General features: G+C 37.5%; 1 protein-coding gene across 2 annotated transcripts in view; it reads right to left on the reverse strand.

The window, feature by feature from the left end:
- Positions 1-4002: 4002 nt before the first annotated feature.
- Positions 4003-24660, reverse strand: part of LOC123867829 (mannosyl-oligosaccharide alpha-1,2-mannosidase IA-like) — an 89619-nt gene continuing 68961 nt past the window's right edge. Inside the window, exons 1-10 of one of the 2 annotated variants that reach the window (XM_045910116.1) lie at positions 16117-16556; positions 14118-14336; positions 11482-11661; positions 7800-7902; positions 7191-7298; positions 6347-6574; positions 5752-5890; positions 5357-5501; positions 4931-5047; positions 4003-4331 (exon numbers count right to left, since the gene is read on the reverse strand). In XM_045910116.1, the coding sequence (XP_045766072.1) occupies positions 4176-4331; positions 4931-5047; positions 5357-5501; positions 5752-5890; positions 6347-6574; positions 7191-7298; positions 7800-7902; positions 11482-11661; positions 14118-14336; positions 16117-16323 (1602 nt within the window). In that variant the 5' untranslated portion in view covers positions 16324-16556 and the 3' untranslated portion in view covers positions 4003-4175. Of the gene's footprint in view, positions 4332-4930; positions 5048-5356; positions 5502-5751; positions 5891-6346; positions 6575-7190; positions 7299-7799; positions 7903-11481; positions 11662-14117; positions 14337-16116; positions 16557-24660 lie in introns of those variants that run through there. The other variant, XM_045910115.1, reaches the window with a different exon arrangement.

Raw genomic sequence — 24660 nt, forward strand, 5'->3', positions numbered from 1 at the left:
CCATAATTTAAAAATTATTAATTGTATAATTGAAAATATAATTTAAATATAAAAAATACAAATGCAGTATTTATTGATATTTTCTAATATAATATGAGATCTATTATGAAATAAGAATATAAGAGAATTGAAACTATAAATATTTTAACAAAAGTTTATAGTGAATATGATGCTGATTTATATGTTATAAAATTAATATATTTCATATATTATGTTTAAAGGGTTATTTTAACTTTAACATTATGCAAAACAGTTCCCAGTGCTATTAAAATTTTGTTTTATTATATTTTCGATAAATACAATTTATACTATAAATTCTGTTACTCTACGATAAATTACTATTAATTTAATGTACTGTATACATTTGTTTTTTAAGCAGTTAATGTGGCAAATTCCGCTGTGCACAATTTCTAGACGAAAGTAAATTGACAGATCTAAATCTAAAGCTATCCTTTACCGCAGGGAGCCTTATGAAAGGGATAGCATACATTTAGACTTGTAATTTTAGTTTGGTTGATAGATTGTGCAGAACAAGATTAGCCACAATGTATCCTGCAGTCTAATTGTATGTATAGGTATGTTTGAATGAGGTTAATAAAAAAATAATTGCTGTTGTTTTCACAAGCCCAACCTTTTTTCTTATAATTGACTTAAGCTTTTTAAATATCACACCATATTTGAAATTATATTCAGTTTATTTGTACAAACATGATCATGGCAAGCATAGCCAGGATACCTATTCATTTTTGGAGTACATATCGGCGCAATAATGAGACACGTAATTCATAGATCGAATGACGAGTAGAATCCTCAATGACGCATCGTACGTCGTCGACGTTTCCGAACCCCACCGCCACGATAGTATTTAAAAGCGAAGCGGTCCAGCGGAGCAGCATTCTATTATCGACAGTCGAAGTGATAACACGTTGAATTTGTCTACTTTTTTAATTTATTCGGTTTAGTTTGACAGTTAATTGTAACTTTGGTTTAAATGTTGAGTTTCTTAACTCAACATTTAAACCAAACCAATTCTTTCAAATTTGTTCGTTTAAGTTTGACGGTTAAATGTAATTTCGGTTAAAATCTTGTAAATCGAATCTTATTGTAAATCAAATCTTTGAAAAGAGCAACCGCTGAGTTTCTTGCTGGTTCTTCTCGGCAGGAAAGGCGTTCCGAACCAGTGGTAGATTCATTTGATGATTCAAAAGTATTTGTAAAGGTTTATTTGGATAAAAGTAATATTAAAGATGGTTGAAGTTTGATAATAAACTGTGATGAATAATAACAATGGCGCGAGTTTTATTGGAGCTAGCTCTCCTACTCTTACATACATACATTTATTTAGCTAAAATATTGTGGTTTGAATTAAAATAACTTCATGTAACATAGCGTTCCAAAACGCAAGGATTTTTGAACCGGCCATAGATATTATCTCGTTTTACCTCTCTGGCTTTTCAGTCACCTACTTGTCTTTGCTTTGTTTATGAATACTTTATGGCATGTAATTTACTTGGCAACGTCTTTTGTCGAACTTCTAATTCATTACAATATAACAATATATAAGTTTGTAAAAGGGACAGCTATATATTAGATAAGATAGTTTAACTTTACTACAATAATAATGATAAATAATAATTGGAAAGACAGAGAAAACAGAAATATTTTTCACATAATGATAAACTGATTTTGAAATAAGTCCCATTATACCGCCTGATCATATCCTAAATCATAGACATATATACTAACTGATAGTTTACGTACTTATAAAAAGAAATAGTTTTTGTGCCGATTTAAAGTGGCTCACCGAACGTACCGGTAATTACAATAATTGACGTCTTATCAAGTGGTCTTCGTGTTTATACAACGTACCGGTAATTACAATAATTGACGTCTTATCAAGTGGTCTTCGTGTTTATACAACGTACCGGTAATTACAATAATTGACGTCTTATCAAGTGGTCTTCGTGTTTATACATGTCTTATCACTAACATTTTGTTCAGAGTACGTTCACATGACTGCTGCTGTTAGCTCCAAAATTATTGTGATAGTCAAGTTGCTTCAAAGAAAAAACATCATTTGGGACGGCATGATGGGACTTATATCAGGATCAGTTTATCATTCTATCACACACATATCTAGCGTACTATGTAAATATTATTATATAATGTCTATAACCCAAAGCAATAACTGCACGCTTACACTCTGACTTCTAAAAATTAAGAAAAATATAACAGATAATAATTAAATTGAAATTAAATTAATTTATTTTTGTTTTTAACTATTGCTTCATATTACAAAATCATTAAATTAAATAATTTAACAATCTTTCTCTTATATTAAAAAAATGATAAAACAAGTCCTTTACAAAATTACGCGAGTTTATATTACATAAGCTAAGTTTAAAACCACGTCCACATCAACAAAAATTTGCACTATGAGGTGTTGAACTGTATGCCGTGTAAATATTGTCTCCGAATATTCAGATAAAAATTTCTAAAGACGTCAACAGTCAACAGTGACGATAATAAAATTGTGTATCTGTTATAGTCAAAAGCCGAAACGCCAGCACATCACGATTGGCCTAGGGAATCCTCAAATTGGCCCAGAGCGCTTAGTCCAAAGCGAAAATCCTGCCTAACAAGCTTTCAGGCAAATCTAGAAGACGTGTCTAAATCGTACTCCAAAGCCGAAACTTCAAGTTGTCTAGGCCCTTGTCCAAAGCCGAATTGACAATGTCACTATTGCCTAGTTACTAAGAAATTGTGAAATTGTCATTCTATTCATAATTGACTAGGCAAGAAATGACTAAATATAAAATGTTTTTGGGATTCTTATGTTTGTTGTTAGTAAAGTCATACAATTTAGAATTCCTGGGGGTTGTTAAGGCCAATAATGAAGTGCCGCCATTCCGGCTTTTGACAATAATAGGGCACAATAATAATTTTAGTCAAACGCGACGCACAACGCAAAGTTTTATAGGTGTGCATGCGGCTTAAAATGTACAGCTACATTTGGCCTATAACAACAAATGTATCTAAATTTACTATTGACTACAATATTTTATTATTTTTATATTGAGATATGCTTTCGCCTGCAAGCTCTTTTTTTCTAGTTACCGAATATATTATTAAGAGTTAAATAAATCAGTTAGGGTTTAAAGTTACGAAAATAAAAGGAATCGTCGAACACAGTGGTTCTGCTACAAAAAAAGTTTTGAAAACCTAAAATTATGATAAGGGTAAGACTCAAGACTCCAATAGAAACTTAATCCATACTTTCATACTAATATTATAAATGCGAATGTGTGTATGTCTATCTGCTAGCTTTTCACGGCCCAACAGTTAAACCGATTTTGATTAAATTTGATACAGAGTTAGCTTACATCCTGAGGACGGACGTAGACTACTTTTCATCCCGGAAAAGTTGAGTTCCCATGGGATTTAAAAAAATCTAAATCCATGCGGAAGAAGGAAGTCGCGGGTATCATCTAGTATCATAATAAAGTCAACAAAAAAGTCGAAAAATGTAGAGAAAAAGGTAAATCGGAGTGATTTTATACAATTCATTATAGAAAAAGGACAGCTTGCTAGAAAAAGGGCAGCAGTGTACAACAGAATCAGTATAGAATTAAAGAAAACAGCCACTCTATTAGGATAATACCACCCTTAGAGTGGTATTATATATTACATCATTATCTGGACTAGGCACCGGCCATTGTAATGTTTACCGTGAGATCACATCAGGGTCACTCGCTCAATAAAGAACCAAGTCAACATAACACTTTCATGTCCCGTCCACATTAACGACCAACAACGCAACAGCATTTCCCGTTTAACGTAGATGTGCCAGTAGCCACAATCAACGTACAACGGCATTCACAATGCCGTTTGGCGTTAGAAGATCATCATCATCTGAATCCACTACTTTGCCGTCCTATTTTTAAAAAGCGGCTAATTTTAAACTACTTAACTTTAGATATCACCGAAAGTTGTTTTTGCAGCTACCCGCTTTTTAGAAATAAAACGGCAGTACAGAACATGTGTTTCCTCTTAGAACGAGAACAGTAAACATGAATAAAAGACCGTAATGTGGTCGTACGGTAAGGAAAACAATCAATTTAATCCATAACATGTTCTTCATAAACGTTTGTGTCAACAGAGCGCTAGCTGGTTGCTTAGAGGCGGTTGTCCTCGTGCACCAGTAGCGGGGGCTTGGGCGCGGCGCGGTACAGCGGGTTGCGGTCTTTGACGGGGAAGGGGTGCGCCTCCGTGTTGAACACCCACTCTTCCAGCGGCAGCAGAGAGTCGTCCGAGAACAGCAAGTATAAGTACTGGGGGAAAACACAAAAACGGCTTGATGAAATATACATACGATCGAGTTACGCTCACGCTGGGAGACGTGTCTGAAGAGTTTTTATATGTGACTTTGTTCTAACGCCAAAAGAGGTTAGCATGAGACGTCAAAGTGTAGAGACTTGGAGTGAAATTCGGTGATGTTAATCAGACTCTAGCATTCCTGCTTCCAGCGTCACATTTCCTTGTTCCTTATTCAATTATGTTATGGTTGAAAAGATCACTTGGTAGTAATTGTTAGAACTACCACTTTATCCCGACAGTTGCGCAACAAGGCCATAAAAGTATACTTACTACCTGTATGGTCAGTTAGTTTTATGTATATGGAACTGGCTATACTGAGTCTCAGAGTACATTTATGCTGAGCTGTAAAACGCCATAATTTAAATTGTACGAGCTTCCAGGTATCATACATCTTTTAATAATTCATGAAACACTCGCTTATTGTATCGATATCAATAACTTTTAGAAAAGCTGGCAAACAAACAAAACAAACGATTTTAATTTCACATTGACCGGACCTCTTGTGGCGTCCTTTGAGATGAGTTTACTTGGGGATCCCCATCACAGTTATTACCTTGAGCGTCTCAGCGAGGAAGAAGCTCTGCTGCACGTCGTCACCCAGCGGCGTGGGATGGTACACGTTAACTAGTCCCGTGTACCCGCCCTCCACCCGGCAATGCTTTTCTAGAGCCTGCGAAGCATACAAAAATAATGTCACATCCAGTTTATAAAATAATATAAGAAACCTAGACTAAAAATAGTAAAAAGGAAGAATTTAAGGTTACAAAATGCATTTTGGGCAATGCAGTTCAAGTATTTCAAACAAAATGAAGCTGGTACAGACCGACAAGGCTCTTTTGGCACTTGAATGAGGGCGCTGTTGTAGCTTTATGCCGACATAGCGAACTATTAACAAGTGCACTTCTCAAGACGGCGGCTTTAGTTCCGATTTTGGCCACGCGCCAAAAGAGCATTTTCGGGCTGTAGGTAATATGTTCACCTGGACAGCTTCCCAGCCCCAGTCGCGGTACTTCTGGTCCTTGGTGAGGCGCCAGAGGATGAAGTAGCTCTCGAAGGTCTCGGGCCGTAGTAAGTACATCTTCTCGTTGCTCTTCATCGCGCGCGCCTCCGCGGCACCCGAGAACCTGCAATCATTATTTACTATGCGTTTTAAAGTAATAATAGGCGAAAGTTTGTACGCGTTTGTGTGAATATTTGTTACTCTTTCAAGCAAAAACTACTGGACGGATTTGGCTGTTTGGAATGGAAATGAAAAATTATACCCTGGATTAACACATAGGTCTTTTTATCCCCGAAAATCAAAGAGCAATCAAAACGCACGGGATTTTGAAAAACCTAAAAGTCGCGGGTATCAGCTAGTATAAAAATAATAACCTGAAAGCTTCTGGACTCAGCTTGGTATCGGCCCGAGCGTAGGCCTCGTGGCAGGTGTGCGTGAGCTTCTTGGCCACGTCCATGTACCTGTCACTCAGCGTGTTCTGCAGAGTTGTGGACGCCAGCGCGAACATGCCTCCTGCAATGTGCGATGTAAGCAGGATTAGACACCGTTAACTATCTGTTCTCTATCCTTCGTTCGTATCGTTCTCTGTGAAAACTTGTTATTAGCTTTAATTTTCTTCTGTTCTTATTAATTTACTCATTCGAATTGGCTGTAAGATCTGTGAACTAACCCAAATTCGCAATAAAGATAATTGAATTGAATTAGATTCGTCTAGATGGCGCGAGTGTCACTGGGTACATAAAGTAGGTACAGTCAAAGGCCGTAAGTCGTTTAGCACCTTAATGATCATATTCGCGTGACACGATTATGCACATGTGTTAGGTGTGTGTAGCGTGTTTATAGAAAAAGGTCATGAGTGTAGACAGGTTTTTGATGAAATAGTTTCGGGGAATTGCTACTCGAATGCTGAGGCCAACGGTACACAAAGTACAACAAAAGTGGTCCTAAAAGTGACTTGTAAAAACTTACCTGCGAAACAAGACAAGTGGTCCATTTTCTCCTCATAAACTCGTCCGTACTTGACCTCGGCGAGGTAGGAGAGGCCCGAGGGCGAAGTGCGCAGCATCTTGTCGAGCGCGGGCTGCATCGCCTCGTCGAACATCATCCGAGCTTGCTCGTCCTCGTTGTTCGTCACGAGCCACGCTTTTAACAGATACTCATAGAAGGAGTCGCCCAGTGCACCGAGTGATGTGTGTCCTGAAATATAATTTATCCATACTGATATAATAAATTCATGCTAATATTATAAATGCTCAATTGTGTCTGTCTGTCTGTCTGTCTATCTGCTAGCTTTTCATGGTCCAACAGTTTAACCGATTTTGATAGGTACAGAGTTCGCTTACATCTCGGGGAGGGACAGACTTTTTGTCTCGGATAATTCATCAAAGACCGTCCCATCCGTTTAACCAATTTATATGAAATTTGGTACAGAGTTAGCTTGCGTACTGACATAACTAGCATAGACAATTTATTATCCCGCAAGATCAAAGAATTCCCACGGGATTTTTAAAAACTTAAATCCACGCGGACGAAGTCGCGGGCATCATCTAGTTAGATATATGTAAACATAAAAAGGCTACCGACGACACTTTTCAAGGGAAGCTCTTTCAGTTGTTGTGTGATAAATCGTTCTACTTTGTTTCAGATTACCTCAATTTATATATCGTGGAGATTATAGTGTTTCATTAACTTCAGATAATTATTTAATTAATTGTGATTTCGTTCACACCTTAAGATTTATAGATCTCATTCAATTTCGTCTAATGGTTATTCTTTTAGTGAATGGTTAATCTAATAAAATAAATTATCATACTTTGGCCCCACATTCCGGTCCGCGGGTTGATGTAGTTGGGATAGAGGCCCTCCGGCTTCTGAATGTTGTGCAGCACGTCGCGGATGCGGTCCACCTTCTGTCTGTAAACTGAACAAAAGAACAAAAATTAGACTTTTTATACAAATTAGTGAAACTAAGCCTAGGTTACAGCTAGGTTGGTAGAACTCTACTGATTTAGATCGCATAATATAAACATAGTAGTCTAAGGTAGTTTTTCTAGTTATGTATTGTAAAATTATATAAAACATAATAAAAAGTTTATCTCCTTATTTCGGACTCAGCGAAATCAGAAATTATGCGATGGGATCTGAGAAACTATTGCATAGTATCCTAAGAATTTATATTAGTCTAAGGCAGGTTTTCTAGTTCTTTGTTCCAATTTCATGTAGTCTGCGGGTGGACACTTGGACGTACCTAACTCTTGGACAGCAGACAAAAGGCGACATGTATTGTAAAATTTTTATGTGAGTGGCGTCTTTCGTAGTAATAGATAGTTATCCACCATTATCACAGAATACTATTCTGTGATAATGGTGAGAGTCACGACCCTCAACGACGATAATCAAGCCGCAAAGGATGTCGACTCACTGTCATTTCCCGTCACTTCGCTCAGGTATGTGAACTCCATGTGCAGCGTTCCCACTTCTGAAAGAATACTGTTCGCGCCCGCCCAGTGGTACTGCCGGTTTACCTGTCGAGAGAACATTATTAAATAAATAAAAATCCAATCTAGATCAAAAATGATTGAAAATTTAAACACATTTTTTTTTTAAATTATGTAACCACAAATTCACGGTTTTCGGATTTATTCCATTACTTGTGCTATAAGACCTACCTACCTGCCAAATTTCATGGTTCTAGGTCAACGCGTAGTACCCTATAGGATTTCTTGACAGACACGACGGACGGACGGACAGACAGACAAACAGACAACAAAGTGATCCTATAAGGGTCCCGTTTGAGGTAGGAACTCAAAATGTACGCACTCATAGTTCCTTCAATTTGTAGTTCGCTTTAAGGCATATCCAGACAATTCTTTTTGATTCCTCCATCCATTCAAGTGTTTACCGAGCAAACGGTATTTCCGAAGGAGGTCGCCTAAAATATTACGAATTTTCCTTTGTACTGCTACTTACGAAAACCTACTTATATCATTTTAATATTTCATCTCTTTTGTTTCGACTTTACTTTTTGTTAAGTATCTTTTCTTCTGTCGGTATTAAATCCAAATTATAGTCATCAGAAAGATATGTATAAAGGCAAACATACAGAATGCGCGACGGACGGTTGCAATACAAGGAATGCCTAACTGAACTGAATCAAGGCATTGCGAACTGCAGCCGAACGCGGTTCAGTCAGCGTTATTAGACTGAGATGTATAGAACGCACTTTGACTTGGCTTAGACTTAAGACACTGTTAAAACGAGACAGCGCTATACCGCTGACATAAAACTGTCTCGTTTTAACTGAAGCTTAAATCTGAGCAAAGTCAAAGTACGCTTTATAGATCTCAGCCTTATACTTCCTTGCATTAATTCGAACAGTGTTTATGTACACGCGCATTCTGTGTAGACATGTTCAGTTGCACGTTTGAGTAAAAAAAAAATCGAACCAACGTCACAGTTCATAAAGTCGACTTTATGCTGCTACTAGCTGATACCCGCGACTTCGTTCGCGTGGATGTAGGTTTTTTAAAATTCCCGTGGGAACTCTTTGATTTTCCGGGATAAAAAGTAGCCTATGTGCTAATCCAGGGTATAATCTATCTCCATTCTAAATTTCAGCCCAATCCGTCCAGTAGTTTTTGCGTGAAGGAGTAACAAACATACACACACACACACACACACACACACATACAAACTTTCGCCTTTATAATATTAGTGTGATCGTAAAAGGACGCTGCGCTGTGCCTCGGATCCACTCGACAAGCAAAATTGGTGATTCAAAGAAAACTTCAATTAATTCTTTGCCCTAATTTTTGCAAAGTTGCGACATTCTGTATAAATTCTGATAATCTGATTAATTCGCCAATTATTGAGTACAGGTATAATAATAGGTCTCGGATAATTGGAGAGATCATTAAACAGCGTCTCGGGTTGAGCGATCTCGAGAGCAGTACAAGAATCTATTGAATTTTAAGTACTTATTTCAAATTAATTGTGATAAGGACACTCAGGGGACCTCTCGACCATTACTTGAACTCTTCTGTTTATTTATATTTTCGAATGTTTACCGAAGATCGTCGTAACTGGATTTTTGACCTGAAAATTGATTAATTTTATCAAATACCCAATATTTTAAGTTCTAAGGAATGTCCAAAGTAAATAAATGTTTCAGTTTTTTTTTGACATTTAGATGTCTTCAACTAACAATTTTAAGTTACTAACATAAAAACTTTAATTCTTCGAGCCATACAAATTAGTTAATTTAAATAAATTTTGAAATAAAAATATGTCCGTTATTTCATAGTCAAGGGTTTATTTAGCCACATTCGTTGAACCTACAGAGACTTTTACAATAATTGAAAATGTTAGAATTTGTGAAAGAGGAGGATGATTAAGGTAATAGAATAAGTACAGACCCTTTAAACTAAGTGGTTGTACTTACCAGTTGACTTTATCAAAATTATTTAAATCGCCGATATCGATAAACGTATGGCGGTTTTGAGCATTCGACGAATAAATTTCGTATCCAATGCTTTATTGATAAGAAAAAAGGTTTGCGCTCTGGCTAATGAGTGATTCGTAAAGGGAATGATAACGAGATGTAAGGTTGCCAATTTTTAACGAAATAAAATAAAGTTAATAATTAAAATTAAATTAATTTTTGATAAGTCTTTATATTTTACTGAAGGATCTGGTTGCCTACCGAATAAAATAAATGGAATATTTTCTGTCACAGTAAAATTGTGACCAACAAAACAGTAATTGCTCAGTTATTATTATTAAAATAATTAAATATAGCGTTTGGCGCCAAAATTTAGCAGTCCACCGCTAATGCGCGTGCCGCACTAGGCGATATTAAGATCATTGACAATAGCTACAGACAATAGCATACGTCTTAGGTATACGAAACGACCAATCGCCACGCGCGGATTTGCCGCCATAGCTCTAAATCGCTAAAATCCAGAGCAGTAAAGCAGGCCGAATTGTACGTTAATGGGAAAAAAATATGTTTCATTATTTTGCAAAGAAAACAGTGCTTTAATTCTTTTCATATTGTAAAGATGTATTTGGATGAAGTAAGTCAAGAAATGATATGTTTTGAATTCATAATCAAGATTTTAAGATATGAGCGTAGATAAATATAATTTGCACCCTTGTAATTTTTTTAAAGAATATTAGCCCTTTTCTCTCCGACTAAGCGTAAGCTTGTGCTAGGTACGACGACGACGGTTTGAACTTTGAACCACCGTTAGGAATTCAGTCCGCTTCTCAGCCGTTGAACTATTAAGGCTCTATTATAACGATTATTTTGCAAATCAATGAAATAAGGAAGATAAAAGAATGTGGCAAGAGGCAACCCTAACGCGCGGATCGCGGCGGTCGCGGTCGCTTTGAAGTGATAACGAAGTGCGGTTTGCAATGGCCATCGGATTTTGATTCGACAGTGATTTAATTAGAAATATTGTTCCAAGTTGAATAAAGAGAGATTGACTTTTTTGTGCGATTTTTAATTTCTTACCGCCTCCTCTTAATTTTTTAAATGTTTCCATTAACGTAATTGAAGTTGTATGAGTTGACTAAAAAAACAGAATGCACACTACCTTCTTGCAGTATTAAAATGAAGTAGGTAGAACTTATTTGATTGCAGGCCGCAATATGTGAGTCGATATGTTATTTGCAGATTTTATAGTAGGTACAGGCTATCAGTCTTATCAGACAAATAATATAGATATATTATCAAAGACACTTTTGAAATAATTTATAAAACTATGGACTACCTACTATAATTAAATTGTACTAGGCTTTATTACTATAGTGCGCGAAATGTCGAGATGGCAATCGGAGTGGTGACGCCCGCACTCCCGCACTAACTCGGTACAGATAGCGCGAGTGACGTGCGGGTGTGCGGGGTGTCTCACCTCATACTCATAAGTTAGGTACTTACGCTGAGTTACGCATTTTCTGTACTGAAAAGTATGTACTTTACGCTTTCTGGTCCCGTACCTAATGATGATCGTCGATAGGTTTATACGGAATGTCAATGGAGGTGTCGAAGGCTGACCGCAGCTTCGTGTGCTGTACAATGTAGTGATATTAGCACTGACCTTATTGGATGGGTTTATGAGCGCGTACGGAATGCCAGTGGGCGTGTCGAACGCGGGCAGCAGCGCGTCGGCCACCTCTGCAGCCTTGTCTCGAAAGACCATGTCGCCAGTCAGCGCGTAGCACGACAGGAGGCCGCCCACGAAGCGAATCGTTGTTTCAAACACTGACAGATCCGTGTCCTGAAAGGGAGGTGGAAGACATGGTATAAGTATTTACTATTCACGAGTCGGTAAGTACTAAGTAAGTTAGAAGCTATATCAGCAATAGTCTATTCTATTTCTAGAGCCCGAGAAAGTCATCTCTTCACGAAGCTGATTGTGGACACACTCTATGAACTATGCCCGAAACATGTTGTCTCTACTTCATTCTGGACTGTGTACCTAAGCTAGATAGTATTTTCATTATTAGGTATAGGTCTTCTACTATGTGGTTACGCTCTTGACAGAGCGGTCGTGGTCGTCACTGCCATGCTGTGGCACTCTTCACTATGCGTCTCCATTCTCTATTCACAGGTTAGGCATCTATAGACCTCACATTTCTGAAATTTTCCTTTAATTGGAATGCAAACAAATGAGAATAGGTCTCGTGTGTTTTTAATATACATCCAAAGTGTAACAAGCGCAGAAATAGGCACCGTTTAAACCGACGGCCGACGGCGATATTAAACCGTTGAAATTTTTTCTTACTATTTTGAGCACTATTCCGACGAAATAAAAGCATGCCTTGAATGCCATCTTGTTTTTATGACAATAATATTATTAGAGTTCATTTTATAGTCCTACATTTAACCTACATTTAGTCGTTTAGGTACCTACTTATAAACCAAGACTTTGTCTGGCCCGAAACTGGGTAACGTAATAAATTTTATTAATCTCTTTCTGTCTATTCTGTCTTAAACTCTCATAGTAGGTACATTATATTATAACCCAAGTTTCATAAACAGGAAAAAGATAAAAATTAATAACATCTTATTAACGTCACAATTGATATGATATATCTATCTACTGCATATGTTAAGTATTTACATACTTAACATAACCTTGAACAAAATGCAGGAACAAAAACCACCAACAATATAATTATATCTACTTAGCTATAAAAATATGAACTGTCTGTGGTCTGAATCAAATGACTAAGTATGTATTATCAATGATCTGGTTGTTAACGGTGGGCCTCAGAAAGCTCAGAGTCACTCAGCGGGCGATCTAGAGAGCTTTGCTTAGAGTATCTCTATGAGATCAAATTGTTAATGAAGAGATCCGGAGGAGTTAGGAGTCCATAGTTCGAAAAAGCAATGGTAAAGTCCCAAGGTTCTGGAATGGTGACCTCGCATTGGAAAGCACAGCGCTGCAAGACCCCAAACTATGTGGACAGACGACATCAAACGAGTCGCAGGAAGCCGCTGGATTCAGGCGGCGCAAGACCGCGGTGTGTGGAAGTCCTTGGAAGTCCTTACAAGAGACCTCTGTCCAGCAGTGCCAGTCTATTGATGATGATGATTATCCAAAACTTCTACATTTAGAATCAGTATAGTTTAAGCTACGGGCAAAGTCTAGTTTTGAATTTTCAATCGCGGCTTAACCAGGTTACAAATCCGTTAAAATAATTTAACCCACTGACACAATTTTACAAATTAAATAAACAGTTCATTACCGATAACTTATATCAACAAAAGTATTACAGTATTATTTGGTTAGCAATTTGCATTCGTTTTGTTAGCATAATACAAAAAATATTATATTCTAGGCCGCAAACGGTTGTTGGGGACAATAATCCATGACCGGACAAAGTCAATTGTTGGAATTTCGGCAAAACCAGCCAAACAACAAAATGTTTTGGTAATTATGTAAGTGTAGACAGTTTAACTTATTTTTTCTACTCAGTGATACTACTAACATTTGAGGAAAATAACTAATTGCTCGAAAGGCTGTTCGGTGTTATACCTATGAGATTATTACTCAAAAATAATGAATTGATAAAGATGATGAATTACCTAATGAATAAAGATACTTGCCAATAAAGATTTGGGTTTACTTGAAGACGAATTAGGTAGGTAGCAATATAAATATAAATTGAACCTGACTAGCTGAATCATGTTGCCTACATAGGTTGCTACTTCAACTTACTTCTATTTTAATTAGTAAATTGGGTTCGAGACCATTTTGTACTAAACGGTACATTCATTTTTAAACTTTTTACCTTCATAAATCAACCTCTTACTTACACTATCGGTACCACTACCAGCTACCACTGATCATGTATGTATGAGTAACTTATTCTGTACTTATTATTGATTTCAATGTTAAGGGAGACTTTGAACTCAAAATTATTGGGTTTCTGGTTAGCCACTACTAATGATTTGTATGGCTTCATTCAGTATACAGAAGGGCATTACGGTATTGCATTGGCCAGGCGTATATTTTTTTTATTCAATGACAAGCTTGATAATATTTGTAATCGACGATGTCAGTGAGTAACCTTGGAATTAACAGAAACTTCTTGATATTCTTTGCTCATGGCTATGTCGTCAGCTGTGGTGGTATCCAGGTTTTCGCCACCAAACACGTTCTCATGTATCTCAAGATCAAATTTGTATTCACAAACATATGCATTAACCTAAACGAAAATTACTTACAATTTCATTGATATGAAAATGATCGGCTATCCAATCCCTTCCTTCCCGGAACTCGTCCATCATGCCCATGATGTAGAGGGTGTCCATGCCGTCGACGATAGTGGCGCCCAGGTCTCCGCCGCCGAACACGCTGGTCAAGTGTGCCCGTTTGGACATCGGCTTCAGTTCGTTCTTGCCCCACGCGTACAACTTGTAGTTGTTCCAAGCGTGACGCATCATCTGTGAACAAAGAAACGACAAATTAATGAAGAACAATTTTTTTTCGCAATCTTCGAATTCATTATTGAATTAGACAACCTCTTTTTCACAGCGCGAGGTGTGAATAAGAGGTTGAGTTGTGACTGAAGCAGAAAAAACGGAGAGGAGAAAAGATCTGCAGAATTACTTAATAGGCCATTCCCATTAGAATAGAATAGAATTTTTTTATTCAAATAACCTTTTACAAATACTTTTGAATCGTCAAATGCATCTACTGCTGGTTTGGAATCCAGTTATTATTTTATATCCATATCTTTGTCATCTTGTTTTAGTATTTTGATTGGTCAATTCTTCTGTTAAAATTCGAAACGCTCCCTGATAACATCAAAAGCTTCTTTTTGATCCTTGACTGAGGCTCTTTCCAAACAAGCAATCTGATATTCAGCAAATAAATAAAATTTCATTTCATTTCATTTCAAGCTGGTTTGGTCTGGTACGAGGAACTAGACGAAAAGTAACATAAGAAGAAACTGCTATCAGTTGCTCGGATAAACAATTCAAGAAAAAGTAAAATAAACATAATACCCATCGCAAACAGCGATCACAGTAAAAAGGGCAAAACTACACGCCAAGTTCCAAGTTCCAACAGTCACTCTCAACATACACAAGAGAAAATTCGAAAAACATTGCTCTAGAAATGCATTTCGAAAACAAAGCATGTTTGTTTGTGCTTGAACTCCCATAGCAAAAGTTGTTTTTGTGAAACAAACTTTCCGACGACGTCCACATTTTCCCAAAGGCGGCACGGAAAAGAAGACCGTCGTTTTATAAAGCCTGCAAGCTGCAAGGCTGTAGCCCGAAGCGCAAGTTTTAATCTCAGCGGCGTACCCGACCGAACACTAATGAAAGGATATCGGACTTACGTCGGGACCATTAATTATTATTAGGTTCCAACAACTTTGCGGAGTGTCGCCATTCGCCAATTACTTTGAAAAACCCGACACTTCACCAATGAACAGTTAAACAGAATGAGGGCATTGGAAATAGACATTTTCAGGGACTGTTTTGTAGAAATTGCAAAGTTTGAAGATTATTAGTTATCTCGTCCAAGATCTTCGTCAATACATAAAGTTAAAACTGACGTTGGAGCTAGAGAGCTGAAATTTTGCCTTTATAACTAAGGTAGGCAAGAAAACAGGCCGGATTTTCGAAATTCTTACGAGATAAAGAGAATTTTTGACCGAGCGAAGCCTGTAAGCAGTCGCTAGAGTAGAGTAGAGAGTAGGAGGACAAATAAAGAAAAAAATATAATTTCCTTTAAAAACTAAAAACTTGTCGAATTTTGCTCAATTTAGAACTAGTGGAACTAGTTAACTATACCTAGTAGTTTTTCCTAGTATTGATAGCAGCGAGAAAAATTAAACTAAAATGAATGTTGATAAGATATCAATACGTAATGTAAGTATAGTCGACAATATAATCTTGTACGTTGTGATAGTTGCTAAAGTAGATATCATGAATGATGTAGATTACGGAATGAAGTACCTAGGTACTTATATTAAAAAAAAATTCTCTTGTATTTTTAATCTTTATTTGATCCTAATTTTTACGCAGAGTTAATTTTACTGCTATACCTGAATATACTATTCAAAACTTGTAGAAATTAGGAAATAGTCGAGTATCGGCATTGTACCGGGACCTAAATCGCTTGGCGTGACGTCTCTGCCGGTAAAGTGGTAACTAGCCACGGCCGAAGCTTCCCACCAGACCAAAATTTCAATACGGGGCCCATAATACACACCTCAGCGACTTTACGTTGTCTCTCAGCGGTCGTATTACGATCCCAATCCGCCTGTTTTGGGGGTTCAGCGTCCACCGATTGAACCGCTCGGGCCATTCTCTCCAACCTATTAACACCTTGACTATCCAACTGAGACACTCTGACCAACAAGAGCATAGTCACTACAAAAATCATAGCCGCGGTAGCATAACGTATTAATTTTCGCATTTTTGTTTTAAAACTAATAGCTGATAACACTTTTTTGCTACACAAAATTCACTGATTATAAGAGATAAAAAACTTATTTGATCGCTGAGTTTAATTTCAGCAAATTCCTGTTAATTAATATTAAGTCTCAATTGTACTAATTAAAATCACTACGTTTTTAATGCCCCATCAAAATGTAATGTTTGATTTTAAATGGGCAATGCGCGACTAAGCGCGCGCGCGTTGCTAACTTGTCTGAGGGAGGAAGGCGTAACTGAAGTTTGCACGTTATCGATATTCAACAATCGATTCGTGATCTCGATTCACTGTTAAGTGTAAATATGAAAGCCCTCTCTGTGTTTTATTGCAGTTTATCTTAATATAATTATAAGTTTTTTTTTTTAATTTTTACTCAGATACAAGTCAGCCCTTGACTGCAATTTCACCTGGTTTCAAGTGATGCAATCTAAGATGGAAGCGGGCTAACCTGGAAGGGGTATGGCAGTTTTTACTAAACCCATACCACTTTGGTTTCTACACGGCATCGTACCGGAACGCTAAATCGCTGGCAGCACGGTTTTGCCGGTAGAGCACGGCCGAAGCCTTCCATCAGACCAGACCAGAAATTTAGAAATTATAAAATTTCAAACCCTGCCGGGAATCGAACCCGGGACCTCCCACTAATAAGACCACAAACTGCGCCAGGGAGGTCTTCAAAATAGATTAGGTTCATCATCATCATCAACAACCCATTGCCGACTCACTACTGAACACGGATCCCCTCTCAGAATGAGAAGGGCTTGGACACCACGCTGGCCAAGTGCGGATTGGCAGACTTCACAGACCTTTGAGAACATTATGGGGAACTCTCAGTCATGCAAGTTTCCTCATGATGTTTTCCTTCACCGTACATTAGGTTAGGATAATACAAATCACATTAACGATATCCAAGTGACCGGAATCCGTGATGGTTAGCAATAATTTACGATCAACTATCACTAAAGATTTATTAGTTAACGAAAGTAGAGACAAACTAGCCATCATCATCATCATCGTCAACCGATAGACATCTACAGCTGGGCATACATAGGTCTCTTGTAGGAATATCCACACATCACGGTCTTGTGCCGCCTGAATTCAGCGGCTCCCTGCTACTTATTTAATGTCGTCTGTCCACTGGGTGGGGAGTCTACCTACACTGCGCCGTTCCAGCACCTAGGTATCCCAACGTCTATCGGTTATTCGGAATAAGTACCCTGCCCATTGCCACTTCAGTTCGCAACTAGGACCTCATTTCTCATTAAAACTATAGATTTTTTTTAAATTCAGTTGTAGATTATTTTCCCCCATTTTTACTCGTGAATAATGAATAGGGATATATAGGTGAACATTCGTTCGGCATTCGTAAACATGTAAACAACATGTAGGTAAACAAAGAGAGAATGCGATGATGTCAATCAATTTTCTTCTGTGAAACAAACAAAATGAGCTTCTCGCTTCCATTGTTTTAATTTCCATTTATGAAAAGTGATCACTCACTAATGTGATATCAACATACAGTTAAGTTGAAGTAAACTGGTGTAAGTCTTTCTGTAACGTAACAGGTAGATACCTACTAGTGTCATCGTTAGCTTTTAAAGAAGGGATTTTCAGAAATTACACTTAAAAGAAGCCAGAGCTGGGCAGTCAGTTTAAATACAGGAAAATTCAATACGTCATACCTAACAAGAAACTTTGACGTTTGGCTGTTTATTTAGGATTTCGACGCAAACTTGATTTCAGATTTATCGCTCTCCCAATTATTCCTCTATCGAATACCGTTAGAGGAAAACCGATCTTAATTAAAATCCTAGACTAAGCACGATACCTACTGGTGATACGAACGTTTATAAATCAACAGGCAAAAATGTGCAATAAATCACAATTCAAATATTATGATGTATTTGACCCAAAATTTAACATACTACTTCTAATAATTCATTTGATAATAGAGTTCAAAACTTACACGTTTCGATTTATCCGATAACCTTTATCTTCTAACCTCAATTATTGACATTACCCGATTAGACTTTCATCGTGTTCTGGTTATATAAAAGAAGTATCGTGTACCTATATGTCTTAAAGTCAATAAAAATCACACAAAAATTTGTTGTGGTTATGTATATAAAAGAAGCATCTGTACCTAAATTTTAAAGAAAATAAAAATCGCGTATAAATTGAAATGTGCATGGTAATGTGCGCGATCCTTACCCATAATACAGATTACAGATCAATTATTTTTGACAGGTATTTTTGATCTACATACTTTAAACTTAAGGAGCACCAAAAAATTACGACCTCCGCACCGCATGCGACAGTTGCATAGATTCTGTTGTCTTTCTTTAAACTTTAAGAGTGTCTGCATCTGTTTTCTTTTTAATACTGCAAAAAAAAAAAGACGGAATATGAATTTTAGATTTAAAAACCCAAATTTGAGTGCGCTTTAATCAATAAGTTCACGACTGGCACCTAAAGTCACGAGGTTTGACAGTCCTAAGTTACATTAAGTTTGTCTGTCCTTTTCTAATCACATTGGTAGGGAAAATATACGAATACTCTAAAAATTTACTGACTGACATTTTTGTGACATGCGGCGAACAGGGTATAAAGGACGTTTTTGAACGGGAAACGTCGATGTAAAAAGACGATCTTTCTAGCGGTACCCGCCAACCCTGACTTCCGTAACCAGAGCTTAGGATTCGGGTAATAAATATGCCAAAACAATGCAATGTTCGCAATATTTGTGGTGAACCGAGATATCCGGTAAGTAGTTAATTAAGTGCGAAAGGCGACACCAGAGTCCGCTGCGACTGGCGTAAATCTGAGGGCAGATTTACTGTTATGGCCGAACCAGATACCCACAAATACTCCTACGAAACTTAATAGATGCCATATTAAAATGTTTTAATGTCAACAACATTGCAATTATGAAAATGATGTTATGTTACTATGAAGTTATAATCATTATACGTCTATGAATCATACTAGCTTGAAGTAAGTAGTGACATGAATTTTGGATCTGTCAGAAAGTGTCTATCTGCCCGGCCTGTCTTTTTACGGCCATACAGATGTAGCCTAGGAAGGCTAATTTCTGTCCTAGAAAATTAAAGAGTTCCTACGCGATTCTTTAAAATCTAAATCCACATGGACGAAGTCGCGAGCATCATGTAGTTAATAATATTAGCTTCATAAGTTTACATTTTCTATAGTTTTAAGTTATTAGGTTTTGGTAAGAGCCATCTATTATATGCAAAGGTGGAAGCCGCGAGCGAACTATGTAAAATATTACATAGTTCGCTCGCGGCTTCCACCTTAATCGTTATAGATTAAATTATATAGAGTGGGTAGGTCATAAAGCCCAAAAAAAGCTAGTATGGCAGAGTCGCTAATATCCGCCTAGAAGTAATCTGGTAAGTACGTAATTAAACGCGTGTATCAGAGACGGTTCTGATTGCAGCACAACCGTAAATCTGTGAGACCAGATTTAGTGTTATGTTCCGACCAGCTAGCTGCAAATTGTTTCCATCGGAGCTCAAGAGACGACTTTCATACGTACGAGTACCTATAGGGTGCTCGCATAAAGAAGCAGGTTTTCGGTACCGACGGTCGATGCGGGTCGGTATCGGTATGTTTTCTTATACGGTCTATTACGTACCTCTCTCTCCCTATGTGAAAGCTTATAAGATAACATGGGGCTAATTTACCCGCACCGATCGGTACTGAGTACCTACTGACCCGAAACCCCTAGCTCTTCATGCTAACACCCAGTGAGAGGTAAGATTTTATGGTAAAGGTCCAGATAGTTATTAGAGCAGGTTATAATGTGATTACGCAGATCACTCGGTCTAATTTCTCAACATAAAATAGGTACCAAAACCTGTTACAGACAAGACGACATCGCGGTTTGACATCTTCGTGAAATTTTTGAGTTTTTCACACAGTTAACGTTAACCTAAGCAGTTACGTTCACTGTTTAGTTCCTAAGCGGTTTAGTTCAGCGCCCAATTCACTGGGCGCTGAACCGCCAGCTGTGATTTTCACGGTGAATGACGGTTAAAATAGGTGAGATCAATCAAGCCACACTCAGGTTATGAATTATGATATCACTGATATCTGAAACTTTTACGAAGCTTACAAGCTTGTCTTTGAAAGAGACTTGTTTGAACTAACAGATGATATACGAGTCCGGGGGATGACCAAGGAAGGCTCAATCGATCACTGGCAGCTACAACTTGATACCTCCGGCCGGCGCTTGTGGGCGTGTTGAACGATCCTATCTGAGATATTTCGCGCTAGACACCCGGCGATGACGCGGGGGACGTTTGGGAAAATTTATTGGTTGTACCTACCGTAGATATTACTCTAGTCTGATTTTTGATTCCGTGGAATCCTGACGTTTCTTTATGTTACCAGAGATAAAATGTTCCCACAAAAAAAAAAAAGAAAACAAGGACAAATCAACTAAAATATAATTCCTATGAATTCTAAGTTCTAAGTTTGGTTTTTTAATGTAGTACGTGCACACGCCATGTTTCAGTAAAAACATAACATGAAACATAAAATGATAGAGCTTGTTAACTAAGAATATGGCGTCAATTAGATTAGATGAGTGAAGTATGTCCATTATTGCTTGGACAATATTGTAATAATGATAAGATATCAAAATTATTAAATCTGATCGCAGACGCCTTATTTATATTATATATATATACTTATTATAGCGAAGGTAGTCTGAATTCACACGAACGGTTTTTCTAACAAGTGTAAATTAAAAATTTATAACACCCCCGACAAGTTAAGGTTACAGTAATAACTAAAAAAGAGCTGATAACCTTCAAACGGCTGAACCGATTTTCTTAGATTATAGCTAAGAACACTCTCGATCAAGCCACCTTTCAAACAAAAAAACTAAATTAAAAGTTCATTAGTTTAGGAGCTACGATGCTACAGACAGATACAGATACACACGTCAAACTTATAACACCCCTCGTTTTGGGTCGGGGGTTAAAAAGTAACTCGGACCCTCCCTTTGAAATTTATGAACAGTTTTCCCTCTATGCCAAAAGACCGGGATCACTGGTCGAAAAAATATTGTATTGACTTGTTATCGAACCGTGAGTGAATAGTCAGTTGAATTGTATAGTTCGCGACAGGTTGAGATGGCAATCGGGGTGGAGACACCCCGCACACCCGCATAGCCTCCGCGCTAACCCGCTCCGGGATGACGCAGGTGACGTGCGAGTGTGCGCGGTGTCTTCCAGGTGTTTTGCTAGCTAGGCTACGGGAATGATAGGACAGTGACGGGGAATTTCGTGATGCAATCGATCATTGTTTACGGCCATTTGACTCCTCCAGACGGCGCTTAGTGGCGTATTGAATGTTGATAATAATAATAATTCATTGTGCTTTCCGACACACATTAATATATTAATACTGAGACAAAAGGCATACACGGGACATTTAGACGATACTATCGACACTAGAGTCCATGATATTGTATTTTTAACCCCCGACCCAAAAAGAGGGGTGTTATAAGTTTGACGTGCATCTCTGTATCTGTCTGTGGCATCGTAGCTCCTAAACTAATGAACTGATTTTAATTTAGTTTTTTTTGTTTAAAAGATGGCTTGATCGAGAGTGTTCTTAGTTATAATCCAAGAAAATCGGTTCAACCGTTTGAAAGTTATCAGCTCTTTTCTTGTTACCGTAACCTTCACTTGTCGGGGTTGTTATAAATCTTTAATTTACACTTGTTAGAGTTAGGTTTAGACATAATAATATCGAGAGAAAGTAGAGATGTCAAATTACTAGAGCGTGCAATGGTACATTTAGGTATGTACAGTCAGTCATGCTTTTTGGCCCTGGGTCTGCCTATTAAATTTGTTATATTATGATGTAACTCTTGCGATGATGTATGATGATTTTATGTTTAATTATTACGTTTGTTTATATATTGAAAACGAACAAAAAGCTCAATCTATACTAATATTATATGCGACAGAGTATCTGTCTGTCTGTTAGCTTTTCACGAAGATGTTAAGCCTACAATACACAATTTACAAAGTTAAATCGTAGAGTCAATATTTCAGGAAGCTCCATTTGTTTATTACTTCTTTTATTTATTTATTTATTTACATTTTATTTTAATTCTTAAGCTTATTTGTTATGACAACATAGGGGTGCTTTTTTGTTGGCTGTTTTTATGTTCCATAAGTTATTCTGTTGCTCCATAAATATAATATCTCGATGGTTGGTTCCAGAGATCAATCGATCACTGCGAGGGACGCTTTGACACCTTTGGTGTTTGTAGGCGTGTTGAATAATAATTGCGCTATCTGAAACCTATTTTGCTGAACAACGGTAACGGGCGAATGGTACGAAAACACGAGAGAATTTGTCATCCCTGTTAGATAGATGGCTTCTGTCGTGCGTGAACATTACTATCATGTTACGGGACATAAAATGTAAGTCCTATATACAAAATATATTATATACAGCCTACGCTGTAAGCAACATTGTGAAACAATACGATCGTTCTCTTTGACCCACCTGAATCGCAGTGGAACTCAACTAGTAGTCAAACTTTTGCATCAAAGTTTAGGCGATTGATGCACATACGAGTACGTACCTACCTAACTGACTATCTTAGGGACGTTTTAACCATGCACTGACGAAACATTTACACAAAAACGTGTTGAAAACTTGTTTTTGTTCATGTATCGTGCTGTGTTGGTATTGTTGTGCTTGTATCAATAAAATATTGAAATCTGTCAAAAATTTTACCCGATTTTATAAAGTGCAAGCGGAAATTCTGAGTTATGAGAAGTTATGAGATTCGTCACATACGAGTACCTGTCAAACATTGCTATCTCATGGTAAAGAACTACTAAATATTGAACCCAATTGCTCTTTAATTAACTTAGTATAATTTTCAAAGCTTCAACACTGTGCACCGGTGTAGGAGATAGACTTACAACTCGAAAATTAGTATAGGTTCTAATCTTCCTTGCCTGCTTGTAAAAATAATCTTATAAAGTGCTGAACAGATTTTATCCTTTCAAATTTTCATCAATAGATTTCTGAACAACAGAACAGTCTGAAGCCGTGGTGAGTCCGAATAATCTATAAAAAGAATCGTAATTTTCACGGTAGGTACGCAAGTCACAACATCACAAGAACATGATATTCGGCAGCGTAAGCAGCCCTACAGAATTAAGTTAACGAGATGTCTCTCGTTCCGACTCCCGTCCCTTAATCGATGTCAGTCTCCGCGCTCCGTCCGCTGCCGGCTCTCTTTTCTGTTTCAATTTTAATTTAACGGATTGCTAGTTCGCTTTGCCTCGTTTACGTCGTAGGGGAAATGTTTCTATAAAGCCTCTATAACTCAACGGTTAAGGAGCGGACTGAAAATCGGAAAAGTCAGCAGTTCAAATCTCACCCCGTTGCAGTATTGTCGTACCCATTCCTAGCTTAAGCTTTACGCTTAGTTGAAGGGGGAAGACGAATATTAGTAATGAATAACGCGGCTATTCACACATGTCCAATGTCCAATGCAATTTTAAGATTAAACTCATCTTTAAAACTGAAGGACGTAGGGGTAGAAAAAGACGAAAAAAAGATTCCGACGAATTGAAAACCTCCTCCTTTTTTTGAAGTCGGTTAAAAACGACAGCAGCAGGCCTGGACTCAAAAAGAGCTGTAGCGCCAATGATGATGTCACTTCAATTCAAAGACTAATTTTCAAGTACATAGATATAAGTCAATTTGCGAAGAGATTATTTTTAACTAGCTGACGCCTGCGACTTCGTCCGCGTGAATTTAGGTTTTTCAAAATCCCGCTGGAAATCTTTGATTTTCCGGAATGAAAAGTAGCCTATGTATCAATCCAAGGTATAATCTATCTCCATTCTAAATTTCAGCCAAATCCGTTCCGTATTTTTTACGTGAAAGAGTAACAAACTTACACACATACATACAGACAGACAGATCTTTATAATATTAGTGTTATTTGGATCAAGTCTCTCTGATAGTAGTTCAACAGAAGGAAGGTAGCTGTCAATTAATTTTTAAGTAGCTACTGTTGTAGAAATGGGTCATAAAGTCACGAACGAGCCAGTCGTATTACACTAGGTTTTTGGATCTGAAGATTTCGTGACCAGACGTACAATGACGGCTTTTATTAAGATTATAGTGGGTATACTAAATGAAATAGGGCCGCATCGGTCGAAATGACAAGTTCACGACGCTTTGTCACGATAAGGCAAAGATGGGCGGAGGACGGGCCAAGTTTTTCACTAACGGAAAATCTGCATAATGAAA

The sequence above is a fragment of the Maniola jurtina genome, chromosome 8 (genome assembly GCF_905333055.1).
Source record: "Maniola jurtina chromosome 8, ilManJurt1.1, whole genome shotgun sequence".
Classification (NCBI taxonomy): domain Eukaryota; kingdom Metazoa; phylum Arthropoda; class Insecta; order Lepidoptera; family Nymphalidae; genus Maniola; species Maniola jurtina.